The 21512-nt window shown below is 41.6% G+C and overlaps 1 protein-coding gene across 2 annotated transcripts in view; it reads left to right on the top strand.

The window, feature by feature from the left end:
- LOC128660719 (zinc finger protein 808) overlaps positions 1-21512 on the top strand; it is a 218183-nt gene that overhangs the window by 183288 nt on the left and 13383 nt on the right. For both annotated transcript variants that reach the window (XM_053714685.1, XM_053714684.1), the window contains exon 5: positions 16839-16972. In XM_053714685.1, coding sequence (XP_053570660.1) covers positions 16839-16972 — 134 coding nt within the window. The remainder of the gene's footprint in view (positions 1-16838; positions 16973-21512) is intronic.

Raw genomic sequence — 21512 nt, 5'->3', positions numbered from 1 at the left:
TTTGCTTCTTTGGAGGCTATTTTTGGGAGAAAGGTTTTACAGGCAGTGGTATCCGTGTACTTTAGCTTTGGTATTGGTATCCCACAAGTAATGGATGATCCGTGGACTGGATACACCTTACAAGAGAAAACAAAATTTATGCTTACCTGATAAGTTTATTTCTCTTGTGGTGTATCCAGTCCACGGCCCGCCCTGTCATTTTAAGGCAGGTATTTTTTAACTTTAAACTACAGTCACCACTGCACCCTATGGTTTCTCCTTTCTCTTGCTTATCTTCGGTCGAATGACTGGATATGGCAGCTAGGGGAGGAGCTATATGGACAGCTCTGCTGTGGGTGTCCTCTTGCAACTTCCTGTTGGGAAGGAGAATATCCCACAAGTAATGATTGATCCGTGGACTAGATACACCACAAGAGAAATAAATTTATCAGGTAAGCATAAATTATGTATTTACCAATGATACAGGAGGGTCAATATATGACCACCGTGGTCTTAAAGGATGCGTATCTACACATCCCTATCCACAAAGATCATCACCAGTTCCTCAGGTTCGCCTTTCTGGACAAGCATTACCAGTTTGTGGCTCTTCCCTTCGGGTTGGCCACAGCTCCCAGAATTTTCACAAAGGTGCTAGGGTCCCTTCTGGCGGTTCTAAGGCCGCGGGGCATAGCAGTGGCGCCTTATCTGGACGATATCTTAATTCAGGCGTCAACTTTCCAACTAGCCAAATCTCACACGGATATCGTGTTGGCTTTTCTAAGATCTCACGGGTGGAAGGTGAACGTAAAAAAGAGTTCACTTATAACCCTCACAAGAGTTCCATTCCTGGGAACTCTGATTGATTTGGTAGACATGAAAATTTTTCTGACGGAGGTCAGGAAATCAAAGATTTTAACCACCTGCTGAACTCTTCATGCCATTCCTCGGCCGTCCGTGGCTCAGTGTATGGAGGTAATCGGACTAATTGTAGCGGCAATGGACATAGTTCTGTTTGATCGCTTGCATCTCAGACCACTGCAACTATGCATGCTCAATCAGTGGAATGGGGATTATGCAAATTTATCTCCTCAGATAAATCTGGATCAAGAGACCAGAGACTCTCTTCTTTGGTGGTTGTCACAGGATCATCTGTCCCAGGGAATGTTTCCGCAGGCCAGCATGGGTCATAGTGATGACGGATGCCAGCCTATTGGGCTGGGGTGCAGTCTGGAATTCCCTGAAAGCACAGGGTATGTGGACTCAAGAGGAGGCTCTCCTCCCGATAAATATTCTAGAACTGATAGCGATATTCAATGCGCTTCAGGCGTGGCCTCAGCTGGCTTTGGCCAGATTCATAAGATTCCAGTCGGACAATATCACGACTGTAGCATATGTCAATCATCAAGGGGGAACAAAGAGTTCTCTAGCGATGATGGAGGTTTCCAAAATAATTCGATGGGCAGAGGATCACTCTTGCCATCGATCAGCAATCTATATCCCAGGAGTGGAGAACTGGGAGGCGGATTTTCTAAGTCGTCAGACTTTTCATCCGAGGGAGTGGGTACTTCATCCGGAGGTGTTTGCACAATTGATTCATCAATGGGGCACACCAGAATTGGATCTGATGGCATCTTGTCAGAATGCCAAACTTCCTTGTTATGGGTCCAGATCGAGGGATCCTCAAGCTGTACTGATAGATGCTCTAGCAGTACCTTGGTCGTTCAACCTGGCTTATGTGTTTCCACCATTTCCTCTCCTTCCTCATCTGATCGCCACAATTAAACAAGAGAGAGCTTCGGTAATTTTGATAGCACCTGCGTGGCCACGCAGGACTTGGTATGCAGATCTGGTGGACATGTCATCTCTGCCACCGTGGACTCTGCCACTGAGACAGGACCTTCTCATTCAGGGTCCATTCCAACATCCAAATCTAGTTTCTCTGCGGCTGACTGCCTGGAGATTGAACGCTTGATTTTATCCAAGCAGGGATTCTCGGATTCGGTCATAGATACCTTGATTCAGGCTCGAAAGCCTGTCACTAGGAAAATTTATCATAAGATATGGCGTAAATATCTTAATTGGTGTGAATCCAAAGGCTACTAATGGAGTAAGATAAGGATTCCTAGGATTTTGTCCTTTCTCCAAGAAGGTTTGGAGAAAGGGTTATCAGCTAGTTCCTTAAAGGGACAGATATCTGCTTTGTCAATTTTACTGCACAAGCGTCTGGCAGATGTTCCAGACGTTCAGTCGTTCTGTCAGGCTTTAGTTAGAATCAAGCCTGTGTTTAAACCTGTTGCTCAGCCATGGAGTTTGAATTTAGTTCTTAACGTTCTTCAAGGGGTTCCGTTTGAACCTATGCATTCCATAGATATTAAACTTTTATCTTGGAAAGTTCTGTTTTTAGTTGCTATCTCTTCGACTCGAAGAGTTTCTGAGCTATCTGCATTGCAATGTGACTCGCCTTATCTTGTTTTCCATTCTGATAATGTGGTTTTGCGTACCAAACCTGGATTCCTTCCTAAGGTTGTTACCAATAAGAATATTAATCAGGAAATTGTGGTTCCTTCTCTGTGTTCTAATCCTTTCTCTAAGAAGGAGCGTCTGTTGCACAACTGGACGTGGTTCGTGCTTTGAAGTTTTACTTGCAAGCAACCAAAGATTTCCGTCAAACATCTTCTCTGTTTGTTGTCTATTCTGGAAAACGTAGAGGTCAAAAAGCTACGGCTACCTCTTTCTTTTTGGCTGAAAAGCATCATCCGTTTGGCATACGAGACTGCTGGACAGCAGCCTCCTGAAAGAATTACAGCTCACTCTACTAGAGCGGTGGCTTCCACATGGGCTTTTAAAAAAGATTTGTAAGGCTGCGACTTGGTCTTCGCTTCATACCTTTTCCAAATTTTACAAATTTTATACTTTTGCTTCTTCGGAGGCTATTTTTGGGAGAAAAGTTCTTCAAGCAGTGGTGCCTTCTGTTTAGCCATCTGTCTTGTCCCTCCCGTTCATCCGTGTCCTGTAGCTTTGGTATTGTATCCCACAAGTAATGGATGAATCCGTGGACTCGTTGTACCTTTATAGAAGAAAAGTAAATTTATGCTTACCTGATAAATTAATTTCTTCTATGGTACGACGAGTCCACGGCCCGCCCTCTCATTTTAAGACAGATTATATTTTTTTATTTTAAACTTCAGTCACCTCTGCACCTTTTATTTTCTCCTTTTTCTTCCTGTACCTTTGGTTGAATGACTGGGGGGTGGAGTCAAGGGAGGAGCTATATAGACAGCTCTGCTGTGGTGCTCTTTGCCACTTCCTGTTAGCAGGAGATAATATCCCACAAGTAATGGATGAATCCGTGGACTCGTCGTACCATAGAAGAAATTAATTTATCAGGTAAGCATAAATTTAATTTTTAGTTCCTGCTTTAAAAGGCCCCTTCACTAAAATCGGCGCATTGCGCATGCGCCAGAAACTGGAATTCGTAGGATAGAAATGTTACAGGCAGAAGAGGAAGGAAGAAAGATGGCCATGACGAAATACAGGAGGGGGCAAAACGGCGGAGGGACATGTAGTAAGCAATTTTACTTAAAAACTATATTTCTCTTACATTGGTGTATCCAGTCCACGGATTCATCCTTACTTGTGGGATATTCTCAATCCCTACAAGAAGTGGCAAAGAGAGCACACAGCAGAGCTGCCCATATAGCTCCCCTCAGGCTCCGCCCCCCAGTCATTCTCTTTGCCGCTCTAACAAGTAGCATCTCCACGGGAGTGTAAAGGGAATGCGGTGTTAGTTTGTAGTTTTTTATTTCTTCAATCAAAAGTTTGTTATTTTAAAATAGTGCCGGTTTGTACTATTTACTCTGAGGCAGAAAATGATGAAGATTCTGCTGAGAGGAAAATGATTTTAGCACCTTGTAACTAAAATCCATTGCTGTTCCCATGCAGGACTGTTGAGTACAGGAAAACTTCAGTTGGGGGGAACAGTTTGCAGGCTTAACTGCTTTAAGGTATGTTTCAGTCATTTTTTCTAGTCAAGACTTAGTAATGATAGAAGACTGACAGAATCCCCATGTGGGAAAGGTAAGCGATATTCTGAGACTTAGTATAGAAGGAAGGCTTATTTGTAAGGGCTCAAAACACTGGTGGACACTGTTAAGGGGCAATCGATTATTTTTTAAGATAATCTGACATTATACAAGTTTTATATTGCATTTAAAACACTTTTTGGGATTTTATTCCGCATGGCATATATTTAGACACCTATTTTGGCTTGGGAAGGCCCCACAAACTCCTGAGGGAAGATGGAGGGGGCCTGAATTTCGCGCCTCAGTTGCGCAGTTGATTTTACAAACAGCTTCATGCAGATACATGTGAAGGGTCCAAAGATTACTTGAGGACTTCAGAGAGGCTTATTTTCGATCAAAACTAATCCCCAAGGAAGGTAGGACACAGCAAAGGCTGTGGCATGGTTAATTTGCTCCAGTTGGGCAGTAGGGGGTTAATTGACTTGAAATTTACTGTGCAATCATTTCAAAGCATTAGGATCATATGGTGAAAATTTCATAAAGATTGGATGATTTTTGGAGGTTTAGTAAAAAAAAGTATGCGCTTTTTATTATTTAAAGGCACAGTACTGTTTTTTCAAAGATTGTATTTTACTGTATTTGAGTGCTGTCTAAGTCTGTTTAACATGTCTGAGCCTACAGATAGACCTTGTTTTATGTGTTTAAAAGCCATGGCGGTCCCCCCTTTTACATTTGTGTTTAAAGTGTGCTAACATATCCAAACATTTTAAAGACCATGCAGTGACACTTAAAAATGTGGCCCAAGATGATTCTTTAACGGAAGGTAATGAGGATAGCCCCCCTTCCTCTCCCCATGTGTCGACACCAGTTACGCCCGCCCAAGCGATGCCTAGTACCTCTAGCGCATTGGCCCCTATTACATTGCAACAATTAGCAGCAGTCATGGATAATTCCCTTGCAGCATTTCTATCCAAACTGCCTGTTTTTCCTAAAAAGTGTGATAGCTCAGTTTTAAGAACAGAGGATGAGCAATCAGAAGTTTTGGATAATTTATCTGTTGTACCCTCACAACCCTCTGACGTGGCGGTGAGGGATGTACTGTCTGAGGGAGAAATTTGTGACGCAGGTAAAATTTCTCAGCGGGCAGAATCAGATTTCTTAGCGTTTAAATTTAAGCTGGAACACCTCCGCGTACTGCTTAAGGAGGTTTTAGCTATGCTGGATGATTGTGACCCTATGGTGGTCCCAGAAAAATTGTGTAAAATGGACATGCTTTTAGAAGTCCCTGTATACACTGATGCGTTTCCGATCCCTAAGAGGGTGGCGGATATTGTGACTAGGGAGTGGGAGAGACCAGGCGTACCTTTTGTTCCCCCCCCCCCTATCTTTAAGAAAATGTTCCCCATAACTGACCCCAGGCGGGACTCGTGGCAGGCGGTCCCTAAGGTAGAGGGAGCAGTTTCAACACTAGCTAAGCGCACAACTATACCAATAGAAGACAGTTGTGTTTTCAAAGATCCTATGGATAACAAATTAGAAGGGTTACTAAAGAAAATATTTGTTCAACAAGGTATCCTTCTTCAACCAATTGCCTGCATTATCCTTGTAACTACTGCAGCTGCTTTTTGGTTGAGGTGCTGGAGGAGTCGATCCAGAGGGAGACTTCATATGACGAAGTCATGGATAGAATTCATGCTCTAAAGCTGGTTAAATCTTTCATTACAGATGCCGCTTTACAATTAACTAAATTAGCGGCGAAAAATTCTGGTTTTGCCATTGTGGCGCAAAGAGCGCTCTGGCTCAAATCATGGTCGGCTGACGTGTCGTCCAAAACAAGATTACTTAATATTCCTTTCAAGGGAAAGAAATTATTTCAGATATCACTGGGGGAAAGGGCCATGCCCTTCCACAAGATAGACCTTTTAAAGCTTAAAACAAGGCTAATTTGCGCTCCTTTCGCAACTCAGGAGCGGACCTGCTTCAACCTCTGCAACCGCAAAGCAAGAGGGTAACGTTTCCCAGCCCAAAGCAACATGAAAGCCTTTGCAGGGCTGGAACAAGGGTAAACAGGCCAAGAAGCCTGCTGCTGCTACCAAGACAGCATGAAAGGGTAGCCCCCGCTCCGGGACCGCATCTAGTAGGGGGCAGACTTTCTCTCTTTGCTCAGGTTTGGGCAAGAGATGTTCCAGATCCCTGGGCATTAGAAATTGTTGCTCAAGGGTATCTTCTAGAATTCAAAGACTCTCCCCCAAGGGGAAGGTTCCACATTTCTCGTTTGTCTTCAGACCAGACAAAGAAACAGGCGTTCTTACACTGTGTAGAAGATCTTCTAAAGATGGGAGTGATAAACCCAGTTCCAACTGCAGAGCAAGGACTGGGTTTTTACTCAAACCTGTTTGTAGTTCCCAAAAAGGAAGGAACTTTCAGGCCAATCCTGGATTTAAAAATTCTAAACAAATTCCTCAGAGTTCCATCATTCAAAATGGAAACCATTCGGACAATCTTACCATTGATCCAGGAAGATCAACATATGACTACCGTGGATTTAAAGGATGCGTACCTACATATTCCTATCCACAAAGATCACCATCAGTTCCTAAGGTTCGCCTTTCTGGACAAGAATTTTCACAAAGCTGCTAGGGTCCATTCTAGCGGTACTAAGACCGTGGGGCATTGCAGTAGCACCTTATCTGGACGACATATTAATTCAGGCGTCGTCTTTTCAAAGAGCCAAGGCTCATACAGAAATAGTTCTGGCCTTTCTAAGGTCTCACGGGTGGAAGGTGAACATCGTAAAAAGGTTCTCTGTCCCCGCTCACAAGGGTTCCCTTCCTGGGAACGCTAATAGACTCAGTGCATGGAGGTAATCGGGTTAATGGTTGCAGCAATGGACGTTGTTCCCTTTGCCAGAATTAATCTCAGACCACTGTAGCTGTGCATGCTCAAACTGTGGAATGGGAATTATGCAGATTGTCTCCTTAGATACAAATGGACCAGAAAACCAGAGATTATCTTCTCTGGTGGTTGTCTCAGGATCACCTGTTTCAGGGAATGTGCATCCGCAGACCAGAGTGGATCATTGTCATGACCGATTCCAGTCTGTTAGGCTCGGGTGCGGTCTGGGACTCCCTGAAAGCTCAGGACCTATGGTCTCGGGAAGAGTCTCTTCTCCCGATAAACATTTTGGAACTGAGAGCGATATTCAACACGCTCCAGGCATGGCCTCAACTAGCGGAGGCCAGGTTCATCAGGTTTCAGTCGGACAACATCACGACTGTAGCGTACATCAATCATCAGGGAGGAACAAAAAGTTCCCTAGCGATGAAGGAAGTATCCAAGATCATCAAATGGGCGGAGGATCACTCCTACCATCTATCTGCAATTCACATCCCAGGAATAGACAACTGGGAGGCGGATTTTCTGAGTCGTCAGACTTTTCACCCGGGGGAGTGGGAACTCCTTCCGGAGGTTTTTGCTCAGCTTACCCAGCTATGGGGTATTCCAGAGTTGGATCTGATGGCGTCCCGTCAGAACTCCAAACTTTCTCTTTACGGATCCAGGTCCAGGGACCCCAAGGCGGCATTGATAGATGCTCTAGTAGCGCCGTGGTCCTTCAATCTGGCTTATGTTTTTCCACCGTTTCCCCTTCTCCCTCGTCTGGTAGCCAGAATCAAACAGGAGAAGGCTTCGGTAATTTTGATAGCGCCTGCGTGGCCACGCAGGACTTGGTATGCAGACCTAGTGGACATGTCATCTGTTCCACCATGGACACTGCCATCGAGGCAGGATCTTCTAATTCAAGGTCCATTCAAGCATCCAAATCTAGTTCTCTGCAACTGATTGCTTGGAGATTGAACGCTTAATTCTATCTAAGCGTGGGTTCTCTGGATCAGTTATAGATACTTTGATCCAGGCTAGAAAACCTGTCACCAGGAAAATTTACCATAAGATATGGCGGAAATATCTTTGTTGGTGTGAATCCAAGAGTTACTCGGGGAGTAAGATTAGGATTTCTAGGATTTTGTCATTTCTCCAAGAAGGATTGGAGAAAGGATTGTCAGCTAGTTCCTTAAAGGGACAGATATCTGCTCTGTCTATTCTGTTTCACAGGCGTCTGGCGGAAGTACCAGATGTTTAAGCGTTTGCATAGGCTTTAGTCAGAATCAAGCCTGTCTATAAACCTGTGGCTCCTCCATGGAGTCTAAATTTAGTTCTTTCAGTCCTTCAAGGGGTTCCGTTTGAACCTTTACATTCCATAGATATTAAGTGATTATCTTGGAAAGTTTTGTTTTTGGTAACTATTTCTTCTGCTCGAAGAGTTACAGAATTGTCTGCTTTGCAGTGTAATTCACCCAATCTGGTGTTTCATGCAGATAAGGTTGTTTTGCGTACAAAACCTGGTTTCCTTCCGAAAGTGGTTTCTAATAAGAATATTAACCAGGAAATCATTGTTCCTTCTCTGTGTCCTAATTCAGTTTCTAAGAAGGAACGGCTGTTACACAATCTTGATGTGGTTCGTGCTTTAAAATTCTATTTAAAAGCAACTAAAGATTTCAGACACACGTCATCCTTGTTTGTTGTCTATTCTGGTAAGAGGAGAGGTCAAAAAGCTATCGCTTCCTCTCTTTCCTGTTGGCTGAAAAGCATTATCCGATTGACTTATGAGACTGCTGGACAGCAGCCTCCTGAACGAATTACAGCTCTTTCCACCAGAGCTGTGGCTTCCACATGGGCTTTCAAGAATGAGGCTTCTGTTGAACAGATTGTAAAGCAGCGACTTGGTCTTAACTGCATGCTTTTGCCAAATTTTACAAATTCAATACTTTTCCTTCTTCGGAGGCTATTTTTTTTTGGGAGAAAGGTTTTGCAAGTAGTGGTGCCTTCCGTTTAGGTTACCTGACTTGTTCCCTCCCTTCATCCGTGTCCTAAAGCTTTGGTATTGGTTCCCACAAGTAAGGATGAATCCGTGGACTGGATACACCAATGTAAGAGAAAACAGAATTTATGCTTACCTGATAAATTTCTTTCTCTTACGGTGTATCCAGTCCACGGCCCGCCCTGGCAATTAAGTCAGGTTCTAATTTATTTTTTGTAAAACTACAGTCACCACTGCACACTATGGTTCTCCTTTTTCTCCTAACCGTCGGTCGAATGACTGGGGGGGCGGAGCCTGAGGGGAGCTATATGGGCAGCTCTGCTGTGTGCTCTCTTTGCCACTTCATGTAGGGATTGAGAATATCCCACAAGTAAGGATGAATCCGTTGACTGGATACACCGTAAGAGAGAGAAATTTATCAGGTAAGCATAAATTCTGTTATTTAGCAAAATGGGGCTACAGTTTAAATTATTTGTCCTAGTAAACTTTATCTGTAGGAGTATTCATTTTTTTTTTGGTTGACTGTCCCTTTAAGATAAAGTTTTTTTTTCCATATTATAATATGATGGTTTTTAGATGGTGCTACAGCCAAAGCTACTGCAATACGTTTTGTGTATGTGGAAAGGGAGACTGAAGCACATGTCCGCATTTCTATCTGCAGCCAGTGGCAGTACTTTTATTGAATATAATAGGTCAGGTACTACAGCATCTGGTTGTATCATCCTGAGACTTCATGAAAGAAAAGGAGCTGTATTGTATGCCACAAAAGGTGTTCTATTTATAATTCTGCAAACCAGGTCATACGTATTATAACATTTCAGTGGACTTTAGTAAGTGGACTTAGAAGTCATCACTTCCATATCCCATTAATTAAAAAAAAAAAAGTAATATGGGTAAAAGTACAGTATTTCTCAGTCTAGAACTAAAATATTATTGTTGGGCACATATGTGTTGAGCCACAATAGTAGACATATATATATTTCTGTGCAATGTGTAAGAGATGCTGCTCCTTTTGTTTGACAGTTTGGTCAGTCTGTGCTGAGTCAGAATATGTGTTTAACCATTTGAGCTTATGTTTGTATAATTCCTTATTTTTTCCACCACTCCCTTCTCAGCAGCCACGCGTACAGCTTTCAGGAGAGATGCAGATAGATGCCAGCAGGGGAAGTATTACCACATAATTAAATGTTTTATAGAGTTGCAGTGTGAAGAAAACCATTAAATGATGGTTTGTTGAAACAGAACTCCCTTTGACATCTCTTCTTGTAGATGTATTCCGTTTTGAAGAGGCTTTGCTGGTTACAATTAAGCATCTTTAATGCAACATTAACAGCCAATGTTTTCTTTACACCATATTCTGGTTATTTTAATTTGTAATGTTTTCTTTACACCATATTCTGGTTATTTTAATTTGTAATGTTTTCTGAATAAATTAGTGGACAAAGCCCTTTATTTGTCTGATCACTAATTTTCTTTAGATTAAAAATTTTGTTCATGGTTACTAAGAATATTAACTGTTTATGTACATATTCTTTCAATAGCAGTTTTCCCTCAAAACATATTTGGGATGGAAAGCTGCATGTTACATTATGGTAGTGCAGCTACACTATTGGTATTAAAGGGACATGTGAATCAAAATTTAAACATTCATGATTCAGAAAGATCATGTAATTTGAAGTGCCCTTTAAATTCACTTATCATATGTACTGTGTTGTCTCGGTATCCTTTGTTTAAAGGGACAGTCTATAATACAGAAATAGGGGGACAGCGCCAATATTGCGAAAAAGTATACAGGCTCACTTCTATTTGTACAATCGCCTAACGAAATTGAACAGATGGATAATTGGAAATTATTAGATGTGTGAAGGAGCGCCCCAAGAGAGGCTTAGGTATACTAAAGAAAGTAGAAATAAAGGGGTACTAGATAACGGTGTCCCAAATGTTATAAAACACTCATAAGGTGAGTAAATAATATTAAATAGTGTCCCAGCCGAAGAGAGGATAGAGACTGGAAAAAACCTCAAAGAGAAATAAAGGGGTACTAAGAAAATCAGATATAGCTTATAATGACCAAGGTAAATAAGTGCGTATAGATATAAAGTCTATAACAAGTGACAATATAGTAACAATAAAGTCACAAAAAAAGTGTGTTGAATACAATACAATGTCTAGGATGTGATGTGAAGGTATATCAATTGTATATAATGGCGGTGATGCAATAAAAAAGGGGAGGGGGGAAGGTTGGATGTATAAAAAGATATAATGTACTGGTAAAAAAGTGTATAAACAAGTTTATAAATAAAAAGTATATCCCATAGAATTTTGTCATATGTACATAGTCATTTACCAGACTATTGCTGTCTGGTTCTTGGCTAACTGTGGGTTGTTATTCTGTTTCTTTCTTGTTGAATTTTATTGCAACATTATTGCTTATATTAAATATATTTTACTGTAATTACTTTAGAACTATATAATTATTGTGTCACAATATATATATAGAGTTTTTCTCTTGTTAAGTGTGTTCAGTCCACGGGTCATCCATTACTTATGGGATATATTCTCCTTCCCAACAGGAAGTTGCAAGAGGATCACCCAAGCAGAGCTGCTATATAGCTCCTCCCCTCACATGTCATATCCAGTCATTCTCTTGCAACCCTCAACAAAGGAGGAGGTCGCGAGAGGAGCTGGAGTTTTTACTTAAAGATCTTAAACAAATTCCTAAGGGTACCATCGTTCAAGATGGAAACCATTCGAACCATCCTACCCATGATCCAAGAGGGTCAATATATGACCACGGTGGACTTAAAGGATGCTTACCTTCATATACCGATTCACAAAGATCATTATCGGTACCTGAGGTTTGCCTTTCTAGACAGGCATTACCAGTTTGTGGCTCTTCCCTTCGGGTTAGCCACGGCCCCGAGAATTTTTACGAAGGTTCTGGGCTCACTTCTGGCAGTACTAAGACCACGAGGCATAGCGGTGGCTCCGTACCTAGACGACATTCTGATACAAGCGTCAAGTTTTCAGAATGCAAAGTCTCATACAGAGATAGTTCTAGCATTTCTGAGGTCGCATGGGTGGAAAGTGAACGTGGAAAAGAGTTCTCTGTTACCACTCACAAGGGTTCCTTTTCTAGGGACTCTTATAGATTCTGTAGAGATGAAGATTTACCTGACGGAGTCCAGGTTATCAAAGATTCTCAATGCTTGCCGTGTCCTTCATTCCATTCCAAGCCCATCAGTAGCTCAGTGCATGGAGGTAATCGGCTTAATGGTCGCGGCAATGGACATAGTGCCATTTGCGCCCCTGCATCTCAGACCGCTGCAACTATGCATGCTCAGTCAATGGAACGGGGATTACTCAGATCTGTCCCCTTTGCTAAATCTGGACCAGGAGACCAGAGATTCGCTTCTCTGGTGGTTGTCACCGGTTCATCTGTCCAAAGGAATGACCTTTCGCAGGCCAGATTGGACGATTGTAACAACGGATGCCAGCCTTCTAGGCTGGGGAGCAGTCTGGAATTCCCTGAAGGCTCAGGGATCGTGGACTCAGGAGGAGAAACTCCTCCCAATAAACAATCTAGAATTAAGAGCAATATTCAATGCTCTTCTAGCTTGGCCTCAGCAAAGCTGAGGTTCATCAGATTTCAGTCGGACAATATCACGACTGTGGCTTACATCAATCATCAAGGGGGAACCAGGAGTTCCCTAGCGACGTTGGAAGTCTCGAAGATAATTCACTGGGCAGAGTCTCACTCTTGCCACCTGTCAGCGATTCACATCCCAGGCGTAGAGAACTGGGAGGCGGATTTCCTAAGTCGCCAGACTTTTCATCCGGGAGAGTGGGAACTTCACCCGGAGGTATTTGCTCAACTGATTTGTCGTTGGGGCAAACCGGATCTGGATCTCATGGCATCTCGCCAGAACGCGAAGCTTCCTTGTTACGGATCCAGGTCCAGGGACCCGGGAGCGGTGCTGATAGATGCATTAGCAGCCCCTTGGGTTTTCAACATAGCTTATGTGTTTCCACCATTTCCGTTGCTACCTCGGCTGATTGCCAGGATCAAACAGGAGAGGGCATCGGTAATTCTGATAGCGCCTGCGTGGCCACGCAGGACCTGGTATGCAGACCTAGTGGACATGTCGTCCTGTCCACCATGGTCTCTTCCTCTGAGGCAGGACCTTCTAATTCAGGGTCCTTTCAACCATCCAAACCTAATTTCTCTGAGGCTGACTGCCTGGAAATTGAACGCTTGATTCTATCAAAGCGTGGGTTTTCGGATTCGGTTATTGATACATTAATACAGGCTCGGAAACCTGTGACAAGAAAGATTTACCATAAGATATGGCGTAAATATTTATATTGGTGCGAATCCAAGAGTTACTCATGGAGTAAGGTTAGGATTCCTAGGATATTAGCTTTTCTACAAGAGGGTTTAGAAAAGGGTTTATCCGCTAGTTCGCTAAAGGGACAGATTTCAGCTCTGTCTATTCTTTTACACAAACGTCTGGCAGAGCATCCAGACGTCCAGGCCTTTTGTCAGGCTTTGGCTAGAATTAAGCCTGTGTTTAAAGCTGTTGCTCCTCCGTGGAGCTTAAACTTGGTTCTTAAAGTTCTTCAGGGTGTTCCGTTTGAACCCCTTCATTCCATTGATATTAAGCTTTTATCTTGGAAAGTTTTGTTTTTGATGGCTATTTCCTCGGCTCGAAGAGTCTCTGAGTTATCTGCCTTACATTGTGATTCTCCTTATCTGATCTTTCATTCAGATAAGGTAGTTCTGCGTAATAAACCTGGGTTTTTACCTAAGGTTGTTTCTAACAGGAATATCAATCAAGAGATTGTTGTTCCATCATTATGTCCTAATCCTTCTTCAAAGAAGGAATGTCTTTTGCATAATCTAGACGTGGTCCGTGCTCTGAAGTTCTACTTACAGGCAACTAAAGATTTTAGACAAACTTCTTCTCTGTTTGTCGTTTACTCTGGACAGAGGAGAGGTCAAAAGGCTTCGGCTACCTCTCTCTCTTTTTGGCTTCGTAGCATAATACGTTTAGCCTATGAGACTGCTGGACAGCAGCCTCCTGAAAGAATTACAGCTCATTCCACTAGAGCTGTGGCTTCCACCTGGGCCTTTAAGAATGAGGCCTCTGTTGAACAGATTTGCAAGGCTGCAACTTGGTCTTCAATTTTACAAATTTGACACTTTCGCTTCTTCGGAGGCTGGTTTTGGGAGAAAGGTTCTACAGGCAGTGGTTCCTTCTGTTTAATGTTCCTGCCTTGTCCCTCCCATCATCCGTGTACTTAGCTTTGGTATTGGTATCCCATAAGTAATGGATGACCCGTGGACTGAACACACTTAACAAGAGAAAACATAATTTATGCTTACCTGATAAATTTATTTCTCTTGTAGTGTGTTCAGTCCACGGCCCGCCCTGTCTTTTTCAGGCAGGTTCTAAATTTTAAAATTATAACTCCAGTCACCACTGCACCTTATAGTTTCTCCTTTCTCGTCTTGTTTCGGTCGAATGACTGGATATGACATGTGAGGGGAGGAGTTATATAGCAGCTCTGCTTGGGTGATCCTCTTGCAACTTCCTGTTGGGAAGGAGAATATATCCCATAAGTAATGGATGACCCGTGGACTGAACACACTACAAGAGAAATACATTTATCAGGTAAGCATAAATTATGTTTTTTTATCTATATCCCAAAGTATAGTATTGTTTGCAACACGCCACTGAATTTCACCTCTGACTATACCATTACACGGCATTAAAAAGTATTCTATGGGATATACTTTTTATTTATAAACTTTTATTTACACACTTTTTTACCAGTACATTATATCTTTTTATACATCTAACCTTCCCCCTCCTTTTTTTTATTGCATCACCGCCATTATATACAATTGATATACCTTCACATCACATCCTACCTAGACATTGTATTGTATTCAACACACTTTATTGTCACTTTATTGTTACTATATTGTCACTTGTTATAGACTTTATATCTATACGCACTTATTTACCTTGGTCATTATAAGCTATATCTGATTTTCTTAGTACCCCTTTATTTCTCTTTGAGGTTTTTTCCAGTCTCTATCCTCTCTTAGGCTGGGACACTATTTAATATTATTTACTCAAATTATGAGTGTTTTATAACATTTGGGACACCGTTATCTAGTACCCCTTTATTTCTACTTTCTTTAGTATACTTAAGCCTCTCTTGAGGCGCTCCTTCACACATCTAATAATTTCCAATTAAAGGGACAGCCTACACCAGAATTTTTATTGTTTTAAAAGATAGATAATCCCTTTATTACCCATTCCCCAGTTTTGCATAGCCAACAGTTATATTAATATACTTTTAACCTCTGTGATTATCTTGTATCTAAGCCTCTGCAAACTGCCCCTTTATTTCAGTTCTTTTGACTGACTTGCAGTTTAGCCAATCAGTGCCTGCTCCCAGATAACTTCACGTGCATAAGCACAGTGTTATCTATATGAAACACATGAACTAACACCCTCTAGTGGCGAAAAACTGTTAAAATACATTCTGAAAAGAGGTGGCCTTCAAGTTCTAAGAAATATTAGCATATGAACCTCCTAGGTTAAGCTTTCAACTAAGAATACCAAGAGAACAAAGCAAAATTGGTGATAAAAGTAAATTGGAAAATTGTTTAAAATTACATGCCCTATCTGAATCATGAGAGTTTATTTTGGAGTAGACTGTCCCTTTAAAAGCATATGTACATATCCTTAGGAGCAGCAAAGCACTACTAGGGGCGATAAGGCGATTGGGACTACATGCATGTGTCTTGTCATTGGCTCACTAGATGTTTTCAGCTAGCTCTCAGTAGTGCATTGCTGCTGTGGAGCTGACTTTAACTGTTAACAGTGTATCAGAGATTACACTTCTGAAGAGTATCTGTTTATATTGCACCACTGCAGTGTATCAATGAATTATACAACAGGTTTCTCAGTGGCCACTATGTGGTTCTCCAATGCTTTGCATGCAATCCTCCAAACTGCAGTGTTGTCACATATTTGAAAAATTTGGACACCCTTTCTGCATACTTCAATCGTAATGGTATAACAAAACAAAAAACGACTTGCTTTGTAATTGTTTATTTTGTACAGACCTATTCTTATAATATTTATATTCTTAATGTTTCCACATTACAATAATATTTTGGGTATCTAGATACTCTTCTGGAATTCGGGCAGGTTTGCCTACTTTAAACCCACCGCTGATGCAATCAACAGCGCTAGTTGCACATCTGAGTTGTGTGACTAGTGCTGCTGATTGGATCAGCAATGGTTTTCATTTAGGGGACACAGTAGTCTAGGTGTGACAGTCTTAAAATGACATGCTCTAATGAATTTGACTATTATGGCCCTTTAAACATCTGGAAATCCATCTATATTTTGGATGTTTTTAAAGGGACATCCAATAATGACTTTTGGGTAGTCTTGTAGTTGTGTACAAATTTGAGTACATTTAACACATTTGTGATTCAATGATCAACTCCGTTCCCCATACACACATTTATCTTATTTGGAGAAGACATTGCACATTAGTTCACAAAATAATGGACATTTTGCTGAGTGTAAATGTAATTAAGTATATTGAACATTTTTTTTTTATTGTATTTATTTTACTGTGCCTAAACATTTCATATTACTTTCTTAAAGTGTTTCATGTGCAAATTACAGGAAAGAGTTTCACATAATACATATGATATATAAAAACTGACATATAATGTGTGGCTTTTCCAGCGTTACTAGCAGCCTTGTCTCCTTGTTTTGTGAAACGAACATTACACTCTGTGTTAGTTGTAACAATCACATCATATAGCAACAGGACGCTAATGATCTCACTCTTAGTAAAATGGTTTATTTGTTATTTGTGTTTTTGTTTTGTTTTTTCTCACTTATGAAAGTTTTTTTTTGCTGCAGGAAATGTTCATCTAAATTGGCTCTTCAAAGACACATGGGAGTGCATGCTGGAGAAAAACCGTTCCAATGCCAACAGTGCGAGTATAAAACCAGACTGAAGGCTTCATTGATACAACATATGAGAATTCATACCGGTAAGATTACCAAGAATTAAATCTTATCAAGATGCTATGAGCCTGGAGGGGGTTTTCTGTAAATTGTAAAGATATGCATTTTTTTCCCATGTGAGAATGATTGCACAATAGTGTAATTCACAATAGTTTATTTAATGCAACACCCACTACTCAAAAAAAATGTGTGTTTGCTTGAGAATTACAGAAGTGAGAAGTCTTTAGTAAGTGTTTTAGTTTACTTCCTACTGACTAAGGTTATTAGAGATACAGTTATGTTTTTATTCACATTAAAAGCACTAAACCATGAAAGAGACATTTAAGTATTTTTTTGGTGCATCTTAAAGGGGGCATCTCATTTGTAAAACATACAGGTATACCCCACTCATACAGCGGGTTAGGGACCGGAGCCCCGCTGTAAAGTGAAAACCGCCTTAAAGTGAAACAAGGCAGTTTTAGCTTTCTTTTCAATTGCCAGTGTGTTTAAAAACTTGAAAACATGTTTGAACTAACATATATTAGGAGTGCAATAGTGCTGCATTTAGTTTAACACTAGCACAGCACAGTATTCAATAAATACTGTACCTGTAAAATAGTGACAATGACTGTAGTAAAATTTGTCAGACTATATCACTGAGACACAGATTGCACTGTAATGCTGTAAACAGAGTGAACTGCGCATAACAAAATGGTGACAGTCCCTTTTCTCCCAATCTCACGATGATTACAGCACTGTTTTAAAATCTTTGGAGGTTGAACTTCAGCTCCACAAAGCGCTGTATTAGCGAAGCGCTGTAAAGTGAAGCGCTGTAAAGTGAGGTATACCTGTATTAGTTTCTCCTGTTAAGTGTAGTCAGTCCACGGGTCATCATTACTTCTGGGATATTAACTCCTCCCCAACAGGAAGTGCAAGAGGATCACCCAAGCAGAGCTGCTATATAGCTCCTCCCCTCTACGTCACACCCAGTCATTCTCTTGCACCCAACTAATAGATAGGATGTGTGAGAGGACTGTGGTGATTATACTTAGTTTTTATATCTTCAATCAAAAGTTTGTTATTTTAAAACAGCACTGGAGTGTGTTGTTCCTTCTCAGGTAGAATTTGAAGAAGAATCTACCTGAGTTTTTGGATGATTTTAGCCGGCGTAGCTAAAATTCATTTTGCTGTTCTCTGCCATTCTGAGGAGTGAGGTAAACTTCAGATCAGGGGACAGCGGGCAGGTTCACCTGCAAAGAGGTATGTTGCAGTATATTATTTTCTGAGGAATGGAATTGACTGAGAAAATACTGCCAATACCGATATAATGTAAGTTCAGCCTTAAATGCAGTAGTAGCAACTGGTATCAGGCTGTTTATGTATATATGTGTACACTTCAGTATTCTGGGGAATGGCACTTCTCTGGGTAATACTATATGCATATAATTTTTAGCATAACTTGCAGTGGGAACGTCTAGCAACAGGCTGTTTAATGACATTTCATGTTATTTGATTTTAAACGTTTTTGCTGGCATGCTAAATTGTTTAATTATCTGAGGTACTGGGTGAAAAATTGTTTTTGGGCACTGTTTTTCCACTTGGCTGTCGTTTATTTTAATTTAAGACAGTTTACTGAACTTCCCTCACTGCTGTGGGTGAGGGGGAGGGGCCTATTTTGGCGCTTTTGCTACGCATCAAAAATTCAGTCAAAAGTCTTTTTCTCTTCCTGCATGATCCGGATCGTCTCTACAGAGCTCAAGGGTCTTCAAAAATTATTTTGAGGGAAGTAATCACTCACAGCAGACCTGTGAGATTGTGCTTTGACTGTGATAAAAAACGTTTATATTTTGTACATTTTTTCTGCTATTAAGGGTTAGTTTTCCATTGCTAATGGGGGCAATCCTTTGCTAAATTTATGCCTTTACCGGGAAAAATTTGATTGTTATAATTTTTCCGGTTCCTTATTATTAATCTGTCATAATTTTTTTTTCTGTGCTTCTTAAAGGCACAGTGCTTTTTCCATATTACTTGTAATTTGAGTGAAAAGTATTTCCAAGCTTGCTAGTTTAATTGCTAGTTTGTTAAACATGTCTGACTCAGAGGAATATCTCTGTGCTATATGTGCAAAAGCCAAGGTGGAGCCCAATAGAAATTTATGTACTAATTGCATTGATGCTACTTTGAATAAGAGTCATTCTGTACAAATTGAACATCATTCACCAAACAACGAGGGGGAAGTTATGCCGACTAACTTGCCTCACGTGTCAGTACCTGCATCTCCCGCTCGGGAGGTGCGTGATATTGTAACGCCGAGTACTTCAGGGCGGCCATTACAAATCACACTATAGGACATGGCTAATGTTATGACTGAAGTTTTGTCTAAATTACCAGAACTTAGAGGTAAGCGAGATCACTCTGGGGTGAGAACAGAGTGCGCTGATAATATTAGGGCCATGTCAGATACTGCGTCACAATTTGCAGAACATGAGGACGGAGAGCTTCATTCTGCGGGTGACGGATCTGATCCAAATAAACTGGATTCAGACATTTCAAATTTTAAGTTTAAGCTGGAAAACCTCCGTGTATTACTAGGGGAGGTCTTAGCGGCTCTGAATGATTGTAACACAGTTGCAATACCAGAGAAAATGTGTAGGTTGGATAAATATTTTGCGGTACCGTCGAGTACTGACGTTTTTCCAATACCTAAGAGACTTACTGAAATTGTTACTAAGGAGTGGGATAGACCCGGTGTGCCTTTCTCACCCCCTCCTATATTCAGAAAAATGTTTCCAATAGACGCCACCACACGGGACTTATGGCAAACGGTCCCTAAGGTGGAGGGAGCAGTTTCTACTTTAGCTAAGCGTACCACTATCCCGGTGGAGGATAGCTGTGCCTTTTCAGATCCAATGGATAAAAAGTTAGAGGGTTACCTTAAGAAAATGTTTGTTCAACAAGGTTTTATATTGCAACCCCTTGCATGCATTGCGCCTGTCACGGCTGCAGCAGCATTTTGGTTTGAGTCTCTGGAAGAGACCCTTGAATCAGCTCCATTAGATGAGATTACACACAAGCTTAAAACCCTTAAGCTAGCTAATTCATTTATTTCTGATGCCGTAGTACACTTAACTAAACTTACGGCTAAGAATTCCGGATTCGCCATTCAGGCACGCAGAGCGCCGTGGCTAAAATCCTGGTCAGCTGATGTTACTTCTAAATCTAAATTACTTAACATACCTTTCAAAGGGCAGACCTTATTCGGGCCCGGTTTGAAGGAAATTATCGCTGACATTACAGGAGGTAAAGGCCATGCCTTGCCTCAAGACAGAGCCAAACCTAGGGCTAGACAGTCTAATTTTCGTGCCTTTCGTAACTTCAAGGCAGGAGCAGCATCAACTTCCTCTGCACCAAAACAGGAAGGAGCTGTTGCTCGATGCAGACAAGGCTGGAAACCTAACCAGTCCTGGAACAAGGGCAAGCAGGCCAGAAAACCTGCTGCTGCCCCTAAGACAGCATGAAGTGAGGGCCCCCGATCCGGGAACGGATCTAGTGGGGGGCAGACTCTCTCTCTTCGCCCAGGCTTGGGCAAGAGATGTCCAGGATCCCTGGGCGTTAGAGATCATATCTCAGGGATATCTTCTGGACTTCAAAGCCTCTCCCCCAAAAGGGAGATTTCATCTTTCAAGGTTGTCAACAAACCAGATAAAGAAAGAGGCGTTTCTACGCTGTGTACAAGATCTTTCACTAATGGGAGTGATCCATCCGGTTCCGCGGTCGGAACACGGACAAGGGTTTTACTCAAATCTGTTTGTGGTTCCCAAGAAAGAAGGAACCTTCAGACCAATCTTGGATTTAAAGATCCTAAACAAATTCCTAAGAGTTCCATCGTTCAAAATGGAAACTATTCGGACAATCTTACCCATGATCCAAAAGGGTCAGTACATGACCACAGTGGATTTAAAGGATGCCTACCTTCATATACCGATTCACAAAGATCATTACCGGTATCTAAGGTTTGCCTTTCTAGACAGGCATTACCAGTTTGTAGCTCTTCCATTCGGGTTGGCTACGGCTCCAAGAATCTTCACAAAGGTTCTGGGCTCTCTTCTGGCGGTGCTAAGACCGCGAGGAATTTCGGTGGCTCCGTACCTAGACGACATTCTGATACAAGCGTCAAGCTTTCAAACTGCCAGGTCTCATACAGAGTTAGTACTGGCATTTCTAAGGTCGCATGGGTGGAAGGTGAACGTAGAGAAGAGTTCTCTCTTACCACTCACAAGGGTTCCCTTCTTGGGGACTCTTATAGATTCTGTAGAAATGAAGATTTACCTGACAGAAGACAGGTTAACAAAGCTTCAAAATGCTTGCCGTGTCCTTCATTCCATTCAACACCCGTCAGTGGCTCAATGCATGGAGGTAATCGGCTTAATGGTAGCGGCAATGGACATAGTACCCTTTGCACGCCTACATCTCAGACCGCTGCAATTGTGCATGCTAAGTCAGTGGAATGGGGATTACTCAGATTTGTCCCCTACTCTGAATCTGGATCAAGAGACCAGAAATTCTCTTCTATGGTGGCTTTCTCGG

This window comes from Bombina bombina, chromosome 5, assembly GCF_027579735.1.
Source record: "Bombina bombina isolate aBomBom1 chromosome 5, aBomBom1.pri, whole genome shotgun sequence".
Taxonomy (NCBI): Eukaryota; Metazoa; Chordata; class Amphibia; order Anura; family Bombinatoridae; genus Bombina; species Bombina bombina.
The sequence above is the reverse complement of the archived record's forward strand: the minus strand, read 5'-3'. Positions and strand labels throughout refer to the sequence as shown.